Genomic DNA, 18,792 nt, shown 5'->3' with positions numbered 1-18,792 from the left:
AGTAGTAGAGTTCCAATTTAGAATTTATTGCAATCAGAAGTGCTTAAAGTGGAAGAAATGCACTCTTTTGAGCCTCTGGGAGAGAGGAAAAGGTTGCTCTAGCACTAAGTGACTGGGACAGTATTACCTCTTTTCTAACTGAAGCAAGGGCTTTGGAAAGAAGACTAGAGAAACTGAACTGTGTGTGGTGCAACAGGTAACAGGCTGTTTTCTAAATCCAGGGTGGTGATGAAATTCTTGCCACCTGACTGTTTCATCGCCTCCTCTTGATGCCTTCCTTTCTCTGGCTCTGTGTCATGAGGAAGCTGAGAATTCAGTGGGCTGTTTGAAAGTTACCCAAAAGGTGGGCCTCTAGAGGGAAAAGGCAGTGAGGATAATGTTTGGTACCTGTTTAGGTACTTTTGAACTCTGTCTAAATGAGAGAATATTTACGGGTGAGGAAACTGGAGGGTTTTTTTTTTTTTTTTTACTCTAGCCTCCTAGATATAGCCTCTCCTGAAGAGAAATGTGGTTGAATTTCATAAGCCCAATTTGCCTCGTTCTTTCTCTAGCCACCAGAGGTAGCTGGTGAACACCAATCAATCCAGGCAGGTCGTTCTGGGTTATTTGTTTTCCTTTGGCTAAAATGGCCCTTATGGGGCAAAATGGAGCAGCAAATGAGACACCCTGAGCTGTTTCTATTGAGGCAATTAGTTGTCAGATTTTAGGCAAGTTACTTTCTCTCTCTGGGCCTCAGTTTTCCACTTATAAAATGACTATCAGACCAGGCCAAAGTGCAAAGACAAAAACCACTACAGATCCATGATGCAGGGCATAAAACAAGGATTTTGTGGGAAAACGTAAAGGCAAAGGATTAGAGGGAATCCAGGCTGTCAAGGTCCCCTCACCCCTTGGTGAGGCATGCTTGGGCTGTTCGTAACTGGCCCATCATGGCCCTGTTCCTGCAGAGGCTCTCCACCCCCATGCTTCCCTGTAGCCCTTCCTGCTGGCCCCAAGCCAGGGAAAGTCAACTCTTTGGGCCATCTGCAAATGGAGGCTTTTTTCTCTCTTTTTTTAAAAATTCATCTTTATTGTTGAAAGTATTACAGGTATCCCATTTTTTCCCCCATTGAACCCCTCCATCTCACTCCAACCCCCTCCCCTGGCCTTCACCCCATTATTGTCTATGTCCATGGGTTATGCATATTAACTTCCTTGGTTAATCTCTTCCCTCCCCTCTTCCCTCTTCCCTCTTCCCTCTTCCCTCTTCCCTCTTCCCTCTTCCCTCTTCCCTCTTCCCTCTTCCCTCTTCCCTCTTCCCTCTTCCCTCTTCCCTCTTCCCTCTTCCCTCTTCCCTCTTCCCTCTTCCCTCTTCCCTCTTCCCTCTTCCCTCTTCCCTCTTCCCTCTTCCCTCTTCTTCCCTCTTCCCTCTTCCCTCTTCCCTCTGAGGTATGACAGTCTGTTGCATGCTTCAATGTCTCTGGGTCTGTTTTGTTTGTCAGATTCTTTTGTTCATTAGCTTCTTCTTACAGGAGACCCTTCAACATTTCATGTAGTACTGGTATGGTGGTGATGAACTCCTTTAGCTTTTTCTTATCTGTGAAGCTCTGTGTCTGACCTCAGTTCTAAATGACAGCTTTGCTGGGTAGAGCAATCTTGGTTGTAGGTTCTTGCTTTTCATCACTTTGAATATTTCTTGCCACTCCCTTCTGGCCTGCAAGGTTTCTGTTGAGAAATTAGCTGACAGTCCTATGGGTGCTCCCTTGTAGGTAACTAATTGCTTTTCTCTTGCTGCTTTTAAGATTCTCTCTTTGTCTTTAACCTTTGGCATTTTAATTATGATGTGTTTTGCTGTGGGCCTCTTTGAGTTCCTCTTGTTTGGGACTCTCTGTGCTTCTTGGACTTGTAAGTCTTTTTCTTTCCTCAGGTAGGGGAAGTTTTCTGTCACTATTTTTCAAATAGTTTTTCGATTTCTTGCTTTCTTTCTTCTCCTTTTGTATCCCCATAATGCGAATGTTGGGCCACTTGAAGTTGTCCCGGAGACTCCTATACTATCTTCATATTTCTGGATTCTTTTTTTCTTTTTGCTCTTCTGGTTGGGTGTTTTTTATTTCCTCATATTCCAAATTGCTGATATGACTCTCAGCATCCTCTGCTCTACTGTTGATTCCCTGTAAATTATTCTGCCTTTCAGTTAGTGTAGCCTTCATTTCTGACTGGTTCTTTATTATGTCATTAATGATCTCACTAGTTTCTTTAATAGTCTTATTAAGATCTAAGATCCTTGAGGATCCTTATAACCATTATTCTGAACTCTGTATCTAGTAGCTTGCTTGGCTCTATTTCATTTAGTTCCTCTTCTAGAGATTTCTTCTGTTCTTTCCTTTGTGACATGTTTTTGTGCCTCTACATTTTGGCTGCTTCCTGGTGTTTGTTTCTTTGTATTAGGTAGAGCTGCTATGTCTCCTGGAATTGGTAGAGTGGCTTTGTGTAGTAGGTGTCCTGTAGGGCCCAGTGGCTCAGCCTCCCCAGTCACCTGAGCTGGGCCTTCTAAATGCTCCCCTGTGTGGACTGAACTGTGTGCACTGTCCTGTTGTAGTTGAGCCTTGGTTGTTGTTGGCGTCACTGGGAGGAATTGACCCCAGACTAGTCGGCTGTGAGGACAAAACTGCAACTACAGCCAAAGAGCTGCTGTGCTGGAGACTCCCCTGTGGAGCAGGATTTACGTCAGTGGAGCTTTGGTGTTCACCAAGTTCACCCCTTGAGTGTGTCATTCGTGGATGTGGTAGGGTTGTAATCCAGCATGGTCAAGTCTGACCACCAGGTGCACTGTCTCTGGAGCCTCCCTGGAGGTGCAAAGTCAGCCTCTGCCTGTGCCTTGCCCAGGGCCACCCAGCATGAGCTACACAGCAGTTTGTTGGCTGCTACTTGTGCTGGGCTTGGAGGTGTCCAGGAGAGGCCAAGCTGTGAACCAATGCAGGCTGCCACTAATGCCAGGTCTGGGGCCACTTACCAAGACATATGGGGCATGCTGAGGCCAGCTGCTGCTTGTTTGGGAAAGTCCCAAGCATGAAACTAGATTTTAGGAAAGTCCCAAGTATGAAACTAGAGAGGCCACTTGCATAGAAAAGCCCCTGGAAATGGCTTGGATGAGCTTGCACGTAGGGAGGGGCGGGGTCTCTGGGAATCGCAAGGGCAAGGCCAAAGGTGTGAGTCAGGTGCTAGAGATTCATATATGGTGCCTGCCTGCCAGCTCTGTGTGGGGAGGGCTTGCCAAAGGAGCAATGACCTCTGCCAGCTCCTCTGTCTGTGAGAAAGCTGCCCCTCCAGCTCCCATCCTGATTCCAGGCAAGTTAATTCCTCCCCAAATATCCCAGGTTCCTTTCAAGCTGCTGCCCAGTGCTGGAGCTCAGAGGGAGCGCGTCTGAGTAAGTCGAGGTGCCGACCCTTTAAGAGGAGCTGCCTGGGACTCCCACAGCCTCCCACAGCCTCAGCCACAATCCCCGCTGGTTTTTACAGCCCAAAGTTGTGGGGACTTCTCTTCCCGGCACTGGAACCCTGGGCTGGGGGGCCTGATGTGAGGCTGGGACTCCTTGCTCCTCTGAGAAACCTCCACCGCTGAGATATCCCTCCCGGGCTTAAACCGCGGCACCTGGGTGTGGGACCATCGCTGTGTCTCCGCAGTTCTGCTCCATCTCTCTGCCCCTCCTACCCATCTCGATGCTTCTTTAGTTCCCTCATTGTAGGACTTCTGTTTAGGTAGATTTCAGGAGGTTCTGAATGATGGTTGTTCTGTATTTTAGTTGTAATTTTGATGTGATTGTGGGAAGTGGCAGGTACTGTGGTTACCTACACCGCCATCTTGTTGTTTCTCTTACTTCAAGGCTTTTTTTTTAATGAGAGAATTAAATTAGTTGCTCTCTAAGTTGTTATGAAAATTAAGTAAAATACTGTATATAAAACACTTACCTTAGTATCTGGTACAAAGAGGGCAGTCAGTAGAAGGCAACTATCATGATTATTATGAGTTTGATTTAACAGGAAATGTCCTAGTCTGCTATGAAAATAAGATTTTGCTCTTAACTCCAGGAAGTAAATGAGTCCCTTTAATGTATTTTTTTTATTTTTCTTCAGGTTTTGGCCTTGGTCTTTGTCAGGAAAGTCATGGATCTCTGTTTCTCTAAGCGAGAGCTGAGCTGGTTAGATGATCTCATGCCTGAAAGCAAAAAGAAGAAGTTGGATGATGCCAAAAAGAAGGCCAAGGAGGAAGAGGTCATAGTTCTTGCACTAACTGTACATTTGGGGCAGCCTTAAATTACCAAACATAGGAAGGGCCACAGGAAAAGTCAGCATGTCTGGAATCCCAAGGGTTATATCTGGGAGCTGGGAAGATTTCTCCAGAGCTGTTCTCAGCTGAGAAAGGATTAAGAATTCTTGTCTCTGTTTGTCCTTCATTTTTGGATTTGATAACCAGTTGTTTTTTGGTTTGTCTACAGTCTACTCACCAGATTCACACTTAGAATATAAACATAAAATCTGCTTTTATCAGATCTAATGGGTCATGTTTTCCCAAAAGGTCTAATTTGATAAGTATACAAAACCTGTTATTTTCTGAGAGTATTTGTTATGTACCTAATTGCAGATGATGTTGTGGTTGGCACCATGCAAAGATAACTTGCATAGGGCTTTCTGTCCTTCTGTATTTCCCTTAGCACTTGGCATCTGCCATCCATACAATGGACCCTCAGTCAGTGGCCTCTATGTTCAAAGAATGGATGTGTAGCAAAATGAAAATACCAGACCAAGAACTGAGTTGGAAAGTGTTTCCAAGTACACTTAGTGCTTGAAATAGTGTCCTTTGCAATGCATTTTAAAGGACTTTTTAAAATATATCTTGAATTTCAAAAATCTTGTATTATTTTTTCTAGTTTTATTGAGATATAATTGACATATAACATTGTATAGGTTTAAGGTGTACTACATAATGATTTGATATATGTATACATTGCAAAATGATTGCCACAATAGCATTAGTTAACACATCCATCACCTCACGTAGTCACAATTATTTCTTTGTGGTGAGAACTTTGAAATCTCTCTTAGCAATTTTCAAATATACAATACAGTATTGTCAAGTATAGTCACCATGCTGTACATTATATCCCCAGAAAAATTTATTCATCTTATAACTGAAGGTTTGTACCCTTTGACTACCTTCACCCATTTCCCCCACCTAACCTCCACCCTTGGTAACCACCAATGTGTTCTATTTCTATGACTTCAGTTTTTTTAGATTCCACGTGTGAGATCATAAAGTATTTGTCTTTCTCTGCCTGACTTAGTTCACTTAACATAATGTCCTCAAGATTCATTCATGTTGTTGCAAACAGCAGGATTTCCTTTTTATGGCTGAATAATATCCCTGTGTGTGTGTGTGTATGTGCGTGTAATAACCTTTCTTTATCCACTCATCTATTGATGGACACTTAAGTTGTTTCCATGTCTTGGCTATTGTAAATAATGCTGCAATAAACATGGGGGTACAGATACCACTTTGAGATAGTGATTTCATTTCCTTTGGCTATATACCCAGAAGTGGAATTGCTGGATCATGGTAGTTCTTTTTTAGTTTTTTTAAGAACCTCCATACTGTCTTCCACGGTGGCTGTACCAATTTATATTCCCACCAACAGTGTACAAGGGTCCCCTTTTTTCCACATCTTTGCCAGCATCTGTTATCTCTTGGCAATAGTTCAGGCAAGAGGTGATGGTGGCTTAGGCTAAGGGAGAGTTGATGAAAATGGCTGGTTTGGGGGCTTATTTTGAAGATAGAGCTGATGGGTTTTGCTAACTATAGTGAGGATGGGTGAGAGACGAATGAAGGACACCACTTAGATTTTTGGAGAAACAATTAGATGAATGGTTGTGCTATTAATATGGGGAAGAGCAAGGAACGGCAGATTTGAGATGAAAATCAAGGGATGTCTTTTGGATGTTAAACATAAGGTGGCTAGTAAACATTATACTCCTTACTTCCCAAAAATTCTTTATAAAATTATTTTAAAAACTAAATCAAATGAAAAAAATGAAGATTTTGCCTTAGCTGGTTTGGCTCCGTGGTTAGGGTGTTGGCCCACAAACCAAAGGGTCCCAGGTTTGATTCTGGCCAAGAGCACATACCTTGGTTGCAGGCTCCATCCCTGGCTGGGGCACATGTGGGAGGCAACCAACTGATGTGTCTTTCTCATACCAGTGTTTTTTTCCTCTCTCTCTTTCTCTGAAAAGCAATGGAAAAAATATCCTTGGGTGAAGATTAAAAAAAAAAAAAAAATTGAAGATTTCACCACAAAATTTCATGTTAGCATTCAACATTTATGTTTATTTCTTTACGTTCTCTTTAAATCCTTAACATAGTTTTCACATAAGTGTAATAATTGTATATTTGTTTCTGGGGTGGTATATATATTCTTATTCCCCCCCTTAACTTGATTTTATGACACTTGCATGTTTCTGTGTGTCCATACAATAAAGAATTATATTTGTTCTTTTTTGTTGTTGTTAATCCTCACCCAAGGATATTTTTTCCATTGATTTTTAGAGAAAGTGGAAGGGAGCAGGGGGAGAGAGAGAAAGAGAGAAACATCGATGTGAGAGAGACACATCGATTGGTTGCCTCCTGCGTGCACCTCGACCAGGACTGGGGATCAAACCTGTAACCCAGAGCCCTTGATGGGGAATGGAACCAGCAACCCTTTGGTTTTCAGGCTGATGTTCTAACCATTGAGCAACACAGGCCAGGGCTCATATTTATTATTTTAATGGCTGCATAATATTCTATAATATCTAATAATCTAAACATTCTTCCTTTGTTAAAGTTTATAGTTTTAGGTTTTATTATTAATTATACTAATTTAAACATCTCTGTACATATTTTTCTCTATAATTATTTCCTTTGTATTAATGGAATTATTTCTAAGAAAACATTTTATTTTGGAATATTTCAAGCATATACAAAAGTAGAAAGAATATTCAGTATTCATATTTCCTCCAATTGCCTTATGATTATTTTTAATAATATGTTTGAATCAGGATCCAAATATGATCCATATATTGCAGTTGGTTGATATGTTTCTTAAAACTGTTTAGGAGTTCCCCTTCTGTCCCTTTACTTTTTGCTGAAGAAACTGGGTCTTTGACCTATAGGGTTTCCCACCATTTAGATTTTACTAAATGTGTCCTTGTGTCATTTAACATTTTCATCTGTCCTCTGTGCTTCCAGTAAATTGGTATGGTAGTTGGATCTAGAGGCTTATTCAAATTCAGGATTTAAAAAAAATACTATTCCATGGGTACAGATATTTAGTAGTCTCTCTTTTTGTGATGAGCGAATTCTAGGAAAGAACATAATTATACTTTTTTATAATAAATGTGAGAAAAATTAGGTAGACATTGTGGTGATAGAAAAAAATGGACTGGTGTAGACTTACGGTTTTACCTGGTCCAAGATATAATAATGTCTCCTTTTCTTCCAGGAGGCTGAGAAAATGTTAGACATGGGGGGAGACAAGTTCCCCTTAGAGAGCAGGAAGTTACTAAGTAGTCCCGGAAAGAACAACAGTTTCAGGTAAAATCCCAAAACACCAAGGAGTTGACTGTTTTGGTTGTTCTGGCTGTGTGTGTGTGTGTTGTGGGGGAGGGGGTCACCATTGCAGCTGCTGGTATAAAAAGCTAATGCTCAGCCTTCCCGTTTGAAAATGTGGAAAACAACTTTTCCTTTCATGGTTCACTGAGGACCTGCCCTGTGTGAGGCACTAGACCAGTGCTGGGAATCACAAGGACAGAGCTAACGGAGCCCATGTACTGAGTGTCTTCTCTGTGCCAGGACTGTGCTAGAAGGTTTACTATGTTCTCTCATTTAATCTTTACAACAGCTTTCTGATATAAGTGTCACTATCCACATTTGTACAGTGAGGAAACCGAGGTTTGGAGGATTTTAGGCAATATGCCCAAGGTCACAATGCTGCTAAGTAGAAAGTTTAAGATTCAACTCCTCGTCTTTGTACTCCTCAGCCCAGTGTTTCCTCTGCCTTTCTCTGTTACCTTCCAAAGATGAGTAGGAAGTGGTCTTTGTTTTCAGTGAGTTCTCAACCTGGTGGGCATGAAATTCCCAAGCTTGGGCAAGCCTTTGGGGATGGGCAGAGATAGCCCATTCCAGCTTGGCTCATGGCATCTATAGTCCCATGAACTGAAATGGGTCACAGAAACTCCTTACTTCTGCCAGTGATTTCAGCCCCTTTCTCTGTTGAAGCTATTGCTCACCACAAGTCACAGGAAGCTAAATAGGTCCATTTGTGGTTTCATTCCTGGCATTTTGTTTCCACTATGGAAGAGATACATTCAAGCTGAAAGAAGCCCAGAGGTCACGAAGGGGCAGAAATGGAAGAAAGAGGATTTGGGTCATCTAGATCCTGGATATTTTATTGCTGAATCATTGAATTGATTGTGGTTTATACTGAGGGGGAAGTGAGGACAGACTTTTCTTTTAAAGTTTAAAAGCTTTAAAATATATTTATTTAAGAATATATTAGTTTATGGGCATGGCCCATGGACACGGACATTGGTGTGAGGAGGGCCTGGGGGTGGGATGGATGTGGGGTGGAGGGGATCAGTGGGGTTAAAAGGGGGACATCTGTATTGGTCTCAACAATAAAGATAATGAAACATTTTTAAAAATTAAAAATAAATATATATTAGTTTTAAATAAAACTAGTATATATTTAAGGTGTACAACATGATATTTTGATATATGTATATATTGTGAAATAATTACTACAATCAAACTAATAACATATGCATCACCTCCTATAGTTACCATTCCTTTTTTTTGTGGTGACAACACTTGAGATCCACTTTCTTAGCAAATTTCACATGTACGATATGTTATTATTAACTGTGTTCACCATGCTGTTCATAGGTGTTCAGAATTTATTCATCTTATAACTGAAAGTTTGTACCCTTTGATCAGCATCTTCCCTTTTCCCCCATCTCCCAGCCTCTGGTAGTCACCATTCTACTCCCTGTTACTATGTTACTATGAGGTTGACTTTTTAACTGACCCCAAAAGAAGTGGAATCTTTGGACTTTAATAAACTTTCTACAGGCTGTTCTAGAAGGAGCCATAGGCTTTGAATCTCTGGTGGCAAAGTAGGAGCAATGTTCCTCCTCTACTAGGATGCTGCCTCCTCTCTTGGCCTTTTGAAAGGATACAGCGTGGCTTGTAGAAAACTTCAGAGCACTCTGGGTTTCTAGGAAACCAAGGATTGGATTCAAGGTCTTGATTCCCCACTTACTAGCATTTGACCTTGGATGGTCAGTTAGCCCTGGGAGCTTTGGTTTCTGCATCTTCAAATGAGGATGTTAATAATCTCTGAATCTGTGATAGTTAAAATAATATATTATAAAAGTCCTTTGTTAACTACAGATGGAAAACATTTGACCAAGTAAGTGAGAAAATGAATGAAGAGTGCTTAGCCTTGTGGCTGGCACACAGCAAGTACTCAGTAAGTGGGAGCTCCTGATGCTACCGCCATTGGCATTACAGCACTGACATCAGCAACCCCAGAGGGGCCCCTCGAGGGAGTGCAGAATTGTGGGGGCAGGGCTGGCCACCACCTGGCACACCAGCCCAGACCTCAGCAGCAAGCACCTCAAGGGTCACCTTGCCTCTCTACATTCCGACTGTCTGGTTCCCAGTCCTCCTAAGAGCTCTTAGTTGAGCTCCTTCAGACCTCATATTTTCCCTTCTGGTGGGTGGTGCTCAGTATAGTGTAAGATATGTATCTTATTTGTATGTCTGGAATTTACTGTTCTAAGTATTCATTTCAGATGTGACCCCTCTGAGATTAATATATCTGATGAAATGCCTAAAACCACGGTCTGGAAAGCTCTCAGTATGAATTCTGGAAATACCAAGGAAAAGAGGTAAAGAGAACTATAATTGCTGATTTTTATTTCTGGCTTTTAAAAATAGCAATCATGTTGAAAGTAAAAGATATTTTAGTTGTAAAATTGAATTTGTCTAACAAATATCCCTTCCAGGACTGCTACTAACCCCACAAGAATGACTGCAAGCCTAAGTAAAATAAAAATGTTTTCTAACTATTTGAACAGATATGCCATTTTGAGCTGCCCATTTATACAGGTCCAAAGTCAGGATGGAATTATTTGGGGATATAAATTTGCTTTACCTATTTAGTTCCCTTAATCTTTCCAGTCCTCATTTCAAAATCTATAGAGCATTTCTCTGGTTACTGAAACCACACAAACTGGGAAATTGCTAAAATATTCATATAGTGTTGATAGTATTGATACAATTCCATAATGAGAATTATTGCCAAGAAAAGATTTTGAAGTATTAAATTGCAGCTGGAATTATTTTGGAAACTAAATTCTGTATATCATTTGCCAATAGCATAGATCAAATTTAATCAGGTTAATGGAGAAAATGGAAGGACTTGAGGCATCTTTGCCTGCAGTGAGGTAGGCCATGCACCCAAATTGAATAATTTAGTCCAAACACCACTTAACTTTAAGTAGGCAGATAACTGAAGGGAAGCTCTTAGGTTTTATTAAAGGCAACTTTCCTAGTTAAAAAAAAAAAAAAAAAGGAGACTAGCAATGAAGAGACCTAGCTCAGTTATTAATTCCTGCAATTTGGCAGGCCACTGTTTCTGGCTCTCAGTTTACTCGGCAGGAAAATGGGAATGGTCATAACCGTTGTACTCATAAGGCTGCTCTGAGGAGAAACTGGTTATTTCTTTATTGAATGGGTTAAAACAAATCTGTGCTTGAATGTGAGTGAAATATAGAATCTTCTTTCCTTCAGAGGAAAATCCAGGCAGCTGTTGAAATGTATAACTCACATGATTATTTTTAGTTGAGAACTAGTCTACTTGTCAATGAACTGAAAATATAGCCAGATCCAAATTGTGGTGACATCTTCAAAGTATTGTCTTAAAAGCTGGAATGAATCATGTGTTCCCTTTTTGTCTAATTGTAACACTTTTATTTAGTCTCTTCAACTAAAATCTTTGCCGAGATGGAAGATTTGGGCCATGAGGTGCCTCAGGAAAGTCTGGTTACAGAGAAGATGGTGAATCTGTCAGACAAGCAGCAAGACCAAGTCTGGCCCTGTCCTTGGTCATGTCAAAGCCATGCTGAAGCATTCAGTTATTCATGGTGTGTGTTGGAGGGCACCCAGCTGTCCCCATACCAGCAGCCAGATGGGACCGTGGAAGCAGAAGACCACCTGCTGGTACTTCTCCTCTCGCTTCTCTTCTCTTCGAAACTGCCACCACTGAAGACCCAGCTTCCCAGCTTCCAGACATTTTCTCTGAAACTCTGCTGGCCTGCCAAACCATAGGACCCATTCTGTCACTGCAGATCCCTTCAGTGAGGTTCCTCTTCCTAAAGGAGGGGTAAGGAGTGGGAGCAGAGCAGAGAGGAAAGGGAAGGCTCCCCAGTCCCAGAGTGTCTGTAGGCTGTTAGGACCCTGGACCTTGGTTGGATTGCCTGCCAAGAGGATGCTGGTCAGAGTCAGAGGCTGTCAGGAGGATTGGCTACTAGGAGAGTCAGCAGCCAGGGCATTGGCAGTGCTCACCACAGCCAGAAGACACCTCTGACCCGGGTGCACCTTCATGGTTCCCTAGCAGCAGCTTGCATAACTAAGCAAGGACCTCAGACGATAAAAGAGCCAAGTGGGACATTGGAGTTGTTTAGCTTAGGGAAGGCTCGGGGGGGAAATCAATAATGATAAGTGAGAATGAGTAGCTTCTCTTGGTTTCCTTCAGGATAGAGTAAGAGACTGAACTTAAATTGCTGCAGATGGAATTAGACACTAGGAGGACTTCCTGGGTGGAAAATTTGTCATAGTGTTTGCTTTCTTGGTGCCTGGGAAAGGTTTGATAGTAGTTGTTGGTGACTGGGAGGGAAGATAAGGTGTTTTTATTGGCCATGTTGTGGAAACACCTGTGTCTTGCTGCTGTCTCTTGAGAGCACATCTGATTCCATTCCTGGAGATATCTAAGTGCTTACTTAATGTCTCCTTAGCTGCCTTAGTAGCAAACCATCAATGGACCAAAGCCGCCTTCAGCCATGTTGTTTCTTCATCATCATGGATTTTTTTTGGTTGAGAAATGTTCTGGCTGTCAGATGTGAAAAGCCACATTGGGGAATGACTGTACATGTAAAATTAATTTTGGTGTTTAGTGTACAGCTACACTTATAGTTTTATTCTCTTCCCTGTTGCAGTGAATATCAATGATTTGGGCTCCAATGTGTATAGACCTTCCCTTCCTCTGTGCACAGAACATTACTGGCAAGCATATCAACACCAAGGAATCTGATCATACTAGTTTCCCGTCCTGGAAAATCTTTGTGTAGTGGGATGTCCCCTCAGTGTACTCTCATTTCATAGATGAAGAGTTGGCTAGATAACTTTATGGAATCTTGCATTCCTTAGACTTTTAAAATGTATTAGTGTATTCTAGGCTTACTCTAAGGACCTTTGATATTGAAGGAGTCCTGCTTTTCTTTCATATTTCCCTGTCTCTTAGAGCCACAGTTCTTTTAATACACAGATGATTTTCAAAATATTTAACAACTGGTATAGGAAGGACACCATCCACTCAGAACGGATACCTGCTGTAAACAAGCAATATGCATGATCTATTGGCTGAACAGCACACTGCTTTCAAATGTTAAAATGATATCCCTTTGAGTTGTGGATACTTTTCCTGATTCTTCTGATTTTTCTACTTACAAGGCTGTTTTAGGGACAGCCTCGACTTCCTTTCATGTAGTGCAGACAGGAATCGGAATTTTTTGAACTATATGGGCATTAAAATCTTTGTGAGCCAAAGTTTCATATTTTATCATTTTAGGATAAATGTAATAATTGTGCCCATTTACCTACCTAATCTAGAAAATCAAAAGGCAGCCTGTCTACAGGAAAAGCTTTTCTGCTAGCTTTCCCTGTCCCTCTCTGGATGCATCCTTGAGCTTGCCTTCTTTCTCACCTTTGTTTCCAGAGAACACCCCTGCACACTCCCTCCATCTTGCCCCTCCCATCTTCACCTGCCACCTCTGTGTAGGGAGGTTGGTGACTGCTTCACCTGTTCCCTAGCCTCAGAGTGGCTGTAAGGAATGTAACAGGGAAAAGCCCTTCATGCATCAAAACTGGGTGACTATCACTCAGAAAAATCTCTCTCCTAATATGCTGATGTCTTGTGATGCCTTGTGTCTGCTAGGCTTCCTCAGAGTAGGGAATCTGTCTTCGTTAACCGTGCAGAGCAGTTACAGGGCCACATGTGCATTTTTGAGTCCTTGCCAAGCCAGACCCTCCCAAGTTACTGTGCCCTAGGAACACTAGCTGCTTTTGAAGGCTGTTCCAATATTTTTAGGCCATTAGATTTTTCTCAGACAATAGCCAGACTCATATGTGCTACAGCTTAGTGATAGGCATCATTCCCTACTCTTATTCTTTCCTGTCTCCCAGCTCCCACCAAACACTCCATCTCAGTCCTGGTTGCTTCCTTGCTCAGGTCTGTAGCCGGTGACTCTGGTGGCAGGGTCAAGGTGCACTGTGTGTGGGGTAGCAAACTGTGAGTGGAGGTGAAACAGCAGCAGTAGATTGTGTGTGTGCGTGCGCATATGCATGTGTGCTTATCAACAAATGAAAGTTGATCCGTAAGCTTTCATTGCTGCTATTAAACATTGCCGGAGCACCTAAGCTGTGGGGACATCAAAATAATATGATCATTCCCCCATCTAGGGGTTCCCCTCTCAGACTTCTCCAGTAGAATAGCTTGAGGATAAATATAGACTGATTAGTCTATAGAAAAGGGTGAGAAACTGACTTAGGGGTAGAAAAGCAAGGCAGGTAGTTACGTGATTTCTGTGCCCCAGTTTGCTTGGGCCAGAGAAGCAGTCCACCTGTTACGACAAGGGCAGATTTCAGTTGAGTGTTGGCAGGCTGGTAGTACAGAGGTCAGGAATTTCAGAAAGTGATGATGAGTGGAATCTTGGTTGTAAGGGGGAGGAAGAAGTGGCATTGCTAAGAGAGTGGGTTACTTCCTAGCCCATGACTTTTTTGTTGTTGCTGTTAATCCTCACCTGAGGATATTTTTTCCTTTTTTTTTTTTTTTTTTTAGAGAGGGAGACAGAGAGAGAGGTTGAGAGAGAGAAACATCAGTGTGAGAAAGGAACATCAATTGGTTGCCTCCTGTATGAGCCCCAGCCAGGGCTGGGGATCAAACCTGCAACCCAGCTATCTGCCTTTGAATGGGAATCGAACCTGCGACCCTTTGGTTTGTGGGTTGATGCTCTAACCCCTGGGACACACCAGCTGGAGCTTAGCCCAGGACTTTTAGGGAAGGAATGGAGAGAAGGTGAAAACCAGCAGAAATATGCTGGAAGTTGCCAGATATGTTTGGTTGCATAAAATGCAGGCTAGCTCTTTGTGGCTAATATGATTTCAGACTTCAGATGATGGAATAATCAGGAGATCTGGTCTTTACCACGTGCAGCTCCTATCCCTGTCTCCTTAGTCATATAAATTTGCCTTTAGGATAGGGGGGTAGTGAATCACATATTTCCAAAAGACAGTGTGAACATTTGCTGTTTCTCTTTGGGATATGACTTGCTTTTAAATTAGTCATAAATGTTTTTTTTTTAAAATATGTTTTTATTGATTTTAGAGAGGAAGAGAGAGGGAGGGAGAGGGGGAGAGGGGAAAAAACATCAGTGCGAGAGAGAAACATTGAATGGTTGCCCCCTGCACACACCTGGACTGGGGACTGGACCAGTGACCTTTCAGTGCACAGGACAGTGCTTAACCAACTGAGTCACACCAGCCAGGGCAATTTAGTCATAAATGTTTGGTAAAAATATGGTATATGCTAAGTCTCAGGCTGGGTTGACATCTCAGGCTATGACCACTGTGACCTTCAAGAGGTCTCTGATGCTAGGAATCTGGTTTCTGGTCATCTAAAACAGATGATTCCCAGTTCTACTGTATTTTCTATCCACTCAACTCTCCAGACTTTCCTCTTAGAATAGTCAGCAGTTCTCCCTGCATCTTCTCCATTGATTTCAGCATCCATGTTCTGAGTCTCCACATTTTCCTGAAGCACAGGAGAAGGCTTGACCCCAGGTCCCTGGCTTTCCTTTTAACTCGCATCAGAAATACAATCCAGTATGTCCTCTCTGCTTTACCGGCTTCTCTGAGTCTCTTTTGCGAGAGTGAGCACCTTCTCCTAGGACTTCAGACACTGTCTGCCAGTTTGATGCTGCGTCTTCCTTGGATTCTCATCCTGGCAGGGCATTCAGGACCCCTGCACTGAGTGTTCTCAGCCTTCCTGACTTTCGGTTGTAGCTGTCAGGCCTCCCATAAAGTGGAAGTCCTTCCTGTGGTCCCTGGCTGGCCAAAGGAGACATCATCCACGTCCTATCCCGTTTACTAACTCAGCTTTCCAAGCACCCTTTCCTCTCTCTTCTGCCTTTTCCTCAGTCTTTCAAGTTCTCCTTGGAGAGAAGTTCTTGGTCAGAGATTCTAAAGCTCACCACCAGCTTTGGGGGTGTTGAGAGAGGTGAGGAGGTTGAAAGGTTCTGGGGTTTTTTGCAAAGGGGACATTGTGGTTATTTTTTCTTATTTAGGATGAGGGACTATGGATTCTCAAGCCCTTGGGCTCATCCATATTTCAGTATAAATAGAAAAAGACACTGTAAAACCAAATAGAAGTAATTTTTCTACCAAATCTATTCTTTGAGTCTAAAAAAAATTTTATTGATTTTAGAGAGAAGAAGGGGGAGAAAGAGAGAGAAACATTGATTTGTTGTTTCACTTATTTATACATTCATTGGTTGCTTCTTGCATGTGCCCTGACTGGGGATGGAACCCACAACCTTGGTGTATCCAGACTACGTTCAAATCAACTGAGTTACCCAGCCAGGGATTTTTCTTTATGATTCTTGGTACCCTTGGTCTCTTACATTAATTATAGAGAATGGGCAGTTGACTCTGAAATGCAGTTTACATTTCTTTACCAGAAAGGAGGCTAATTTTCATAACCAAAAGAGGTGTGAAGTCATGGTATCCATCGCCGCTTGAAACATGAAAAGAGTTCTGTGAATCTTTTCAGTAGGAAAATTCAGAAACTGGAATGATTCACCCATAGGCAAAATTCTTTTAGGAGATTCTGTGCTCAAAGGGAACGGAATGGTTTCTAATCCTCTGAAAATAAAGTAAATGACATTCTTTTTTAATTTATTGATTTTAGAGAGAGGGAGAGAGAGAAACATCGATTTGTTGTTCCACTTATTTATGCATTCATTGGTTGCTGCTTTTATGTGCCCTGAGGATGGAGCCTGCAACCTTGGCGTAGAGGGATGATGCTCTAACCAACTGAGCTACTGGCCAGGGCAGGAGTGACATTTTTAAAACTAACCCACTTTCGGCACCAGGGAATACAGAGCTTTTTCTTCCAGCTGATGGCATTAATATTTCCTGAGAGAGAAACCACCCACGGCACTTTTCTGAGCCCAGCTGAAATCAGAGCTGGGGCTTCTCTTCACAGGTTTGCAATTGGCGCCAACACACAGGTTTTCCCCATGTGCAATAATGTTGGAAACAAGTACCAAACTGAATGTGCAATTACTCCTTTTGCAAAAGAGGCCAAAATCCTCCTCCCTGCTCCTTTCTTCCATATTCACTCCTCCAAGATGATGGGCCTCCCTCTTATTTACCTGTATTTGTCTGATTGGTTAGATATGGCTGCCCTCCCAAACTAAGGGTGTCAAGTGGAAAGCAGAGCAGCCTTCCCTTGGGAGGGGACAACTTGAGGTGCTGGTACATTTCCCTGTTTTCTATGTTCTTTTTAGTAGGGTTCATGTAGAGATAGAGATATTTTTGTTTTAGAGATTCCAAAGTATATATTTTTAGTGTAAGAAATGTACCCTCTCCACACTCCATGGTGTAAATAGAACCAAGAATCATGTGTTGTGATAACCCCATAGCAATCTGTGGTAGGACTAGGACCCCTCTCCCTCACCACCAAGTCTCATGGTCTGTCTGGGAACCAGGGGAGGTGGTGTGGCACCTCTGTCTGCCCAGACTTCCCTGTGCCCAGTGGGTGAAAAATAAAGTCTGTGTAAACTGCTGACACCTGTGGTGTTCTTTGAGCCCGATGCTGAGCAAGTTCAGAACTTGTGAAGAAAGTTATGAATGGTGAGGGAAAGATGTGGTGGTGTCTGCAGAGGGTGTCTTGGGAGGGGTGTGGACACCTCCTTGAGGCAGAGCCATGGAAGGAGTAACGCTTAGACTTATGTTTGGGTGGGGGGGACAGGACAGCATGAAAAGAAAGCCCATTTTGGAGATGCAACCAGGCTGATGAGAGGAATTGCTAATATTTAAGAACTTTCCACTGCTTAGAAATTCAGATTTTAAAAATTTGCTGTCACTCTGTAGGGTTTTTGGGGGGTGGGAGGTGCTGTGTTTCTCTTCTTCTCAAATTCAGTTGGTGGGTTGGAGAAAAGGGGAAAAGGGAAACAATGGAGTAAGAGTAGAGAGACCAGTGATGGAGTAAAAGCAAGGGTGAGGGCGAGGTGTCGGCAGGCTTTGTGGAATGACTAGAAAGGCCTCACGTGAGAGCATCCTGGACACGCAGCCCACTGTGAGTACACACAACTCACGGGCTCTGAGGCCTTTTTCTAGCTTTTGGCTACTTTTTAAGTATCCCGACAGTATCCACATTATGTCAGTTTGTCTCAGACATGCTTCAGTTGTACTAAGTAGTGGGAAAACTACTCATGCAAGGTATGGAGCCAGTTCTGGGGTGGGGGGTGGGGGAGCACTGATCATTCTCACATCCAGAGGGCTAGCCTCAGGGTTGTTAAGGCTTTCATTAAGTAATACGCAAAAAGTGCTTAAAACAGCACCTGGCTCGTAATAAGCATATACTCTGGAGGCAGGTGGTTCCTGGGTAGGTTCTGTCAGTAGCAGTTGCATGAGGGCCCAATTCTCTGCGGTTCCCTTGGTTTTCCTCTCATACAAGATGGCTCCAGGAGCTCCAGGAATCACATCAGCCAGTATAACTTATGAATGCAGCTAGCATGACTTCCTCCAGCCTCTCTCTCTTTAAAGAGGAAACTCTGAGAGGGTCGCCCTCTCCCGTGTCATTGGTCAGAACTGGATCACATACTCCCCTCTAAGGTGGGGAGGGGCAGGCGGAATTTCTTTGTTTGGCTTGGACCGATTAGGCTTCATCCTCCGGAGTTGGGCCCATCTTCCTGGACCATATTGCTACTCCACTACTTGTACAAAACTAGGATTCTGTTAGCAAGGAATGAGGCAGGAGCTGTAAGTAATTAAATATCCAAATGTGTCTGCCAAAGAACCCAGGAGCAACTGAACCCTGGGGCTCCTGCAGAGTGGAACCTCAAGGCGCCAGGGCACCTCACTGAGCAGTGCTTCTCCACCTGCCTTTACAGGAAATTTCACTTGAGAGTTTTAACTTACTAATGTCAGGCCCCTACTCCACACCAATTAAATGGAATCGGGGGGAAAGCGCAGGCACTAGTGTTTGTTGAATCCTCTCCAGGTGATTCTTAGCTTATGTGCAGGGCTGCGCGTCATCTGCTCTAAGGCTTCACCTTTGCCTGACGGCTCTTCTGTGCCTGCTTCACTTCAGTTAGCTCCTCCTCACCCTCGCCGCATACATGGTCTTCCCCTTCGTAGCCCTTCTGCAGTGCCGGTGT

The 18,792-nt window shown here is 42.9% G+C and overlaps 1 protein-coding gene across 1 annotated transcript in view; it reads left to right on the top strand.

Moving 5' to 3' along the window:
- Positions 1-17,191, top strand: part of SLC4A8 (solute carrier family 4 member 8) — a 71,542-nt gene extending 54,351 nt beyond the window's left edge. The window contains exons 22-25 of the mRNA XM_081127125.1: positions 4,114-4,251; positions 7,512-7,603; positions 9,865-9,960; positions 11,052-17,191. Of these exons, the coding sequence (XP_080983251.1) occupies positions 4,114-4,251; positions 7,512-7,603; positions 9,865-9,960; positions 11,052-11,064 (339 nt within the window). The 3' untranslated portion in view covers positions 11,065-17,191. The remainder of the gene's footprint in view (positions 1-4,113; positions 4,252-7,511; positions 7,604-9,864; positions 9,961-11,051) is intronic.
- Positions 17,192-18,792: the final 1,601 nt, after the last annotated feature.

This window comes from Miniopterus schreibersii, assembly GCF_964146895.1.
Source record: "Miniopterus schreibersii genome assembly, chromosome: 2".
Classification (NCBI taxonomy): domain Eukaryota; kingdom Metazoa; phylum Chordata; class Mammalia; order Chiroptera; family Miniopteridae; genus Miniopterus; species Miniopterus schreibersii.
The sequence above is the reverse complement of the archived record's forward strand: the minus strand, read 5'-3'. Positions and strand labels throughout refer to the sequence as shown.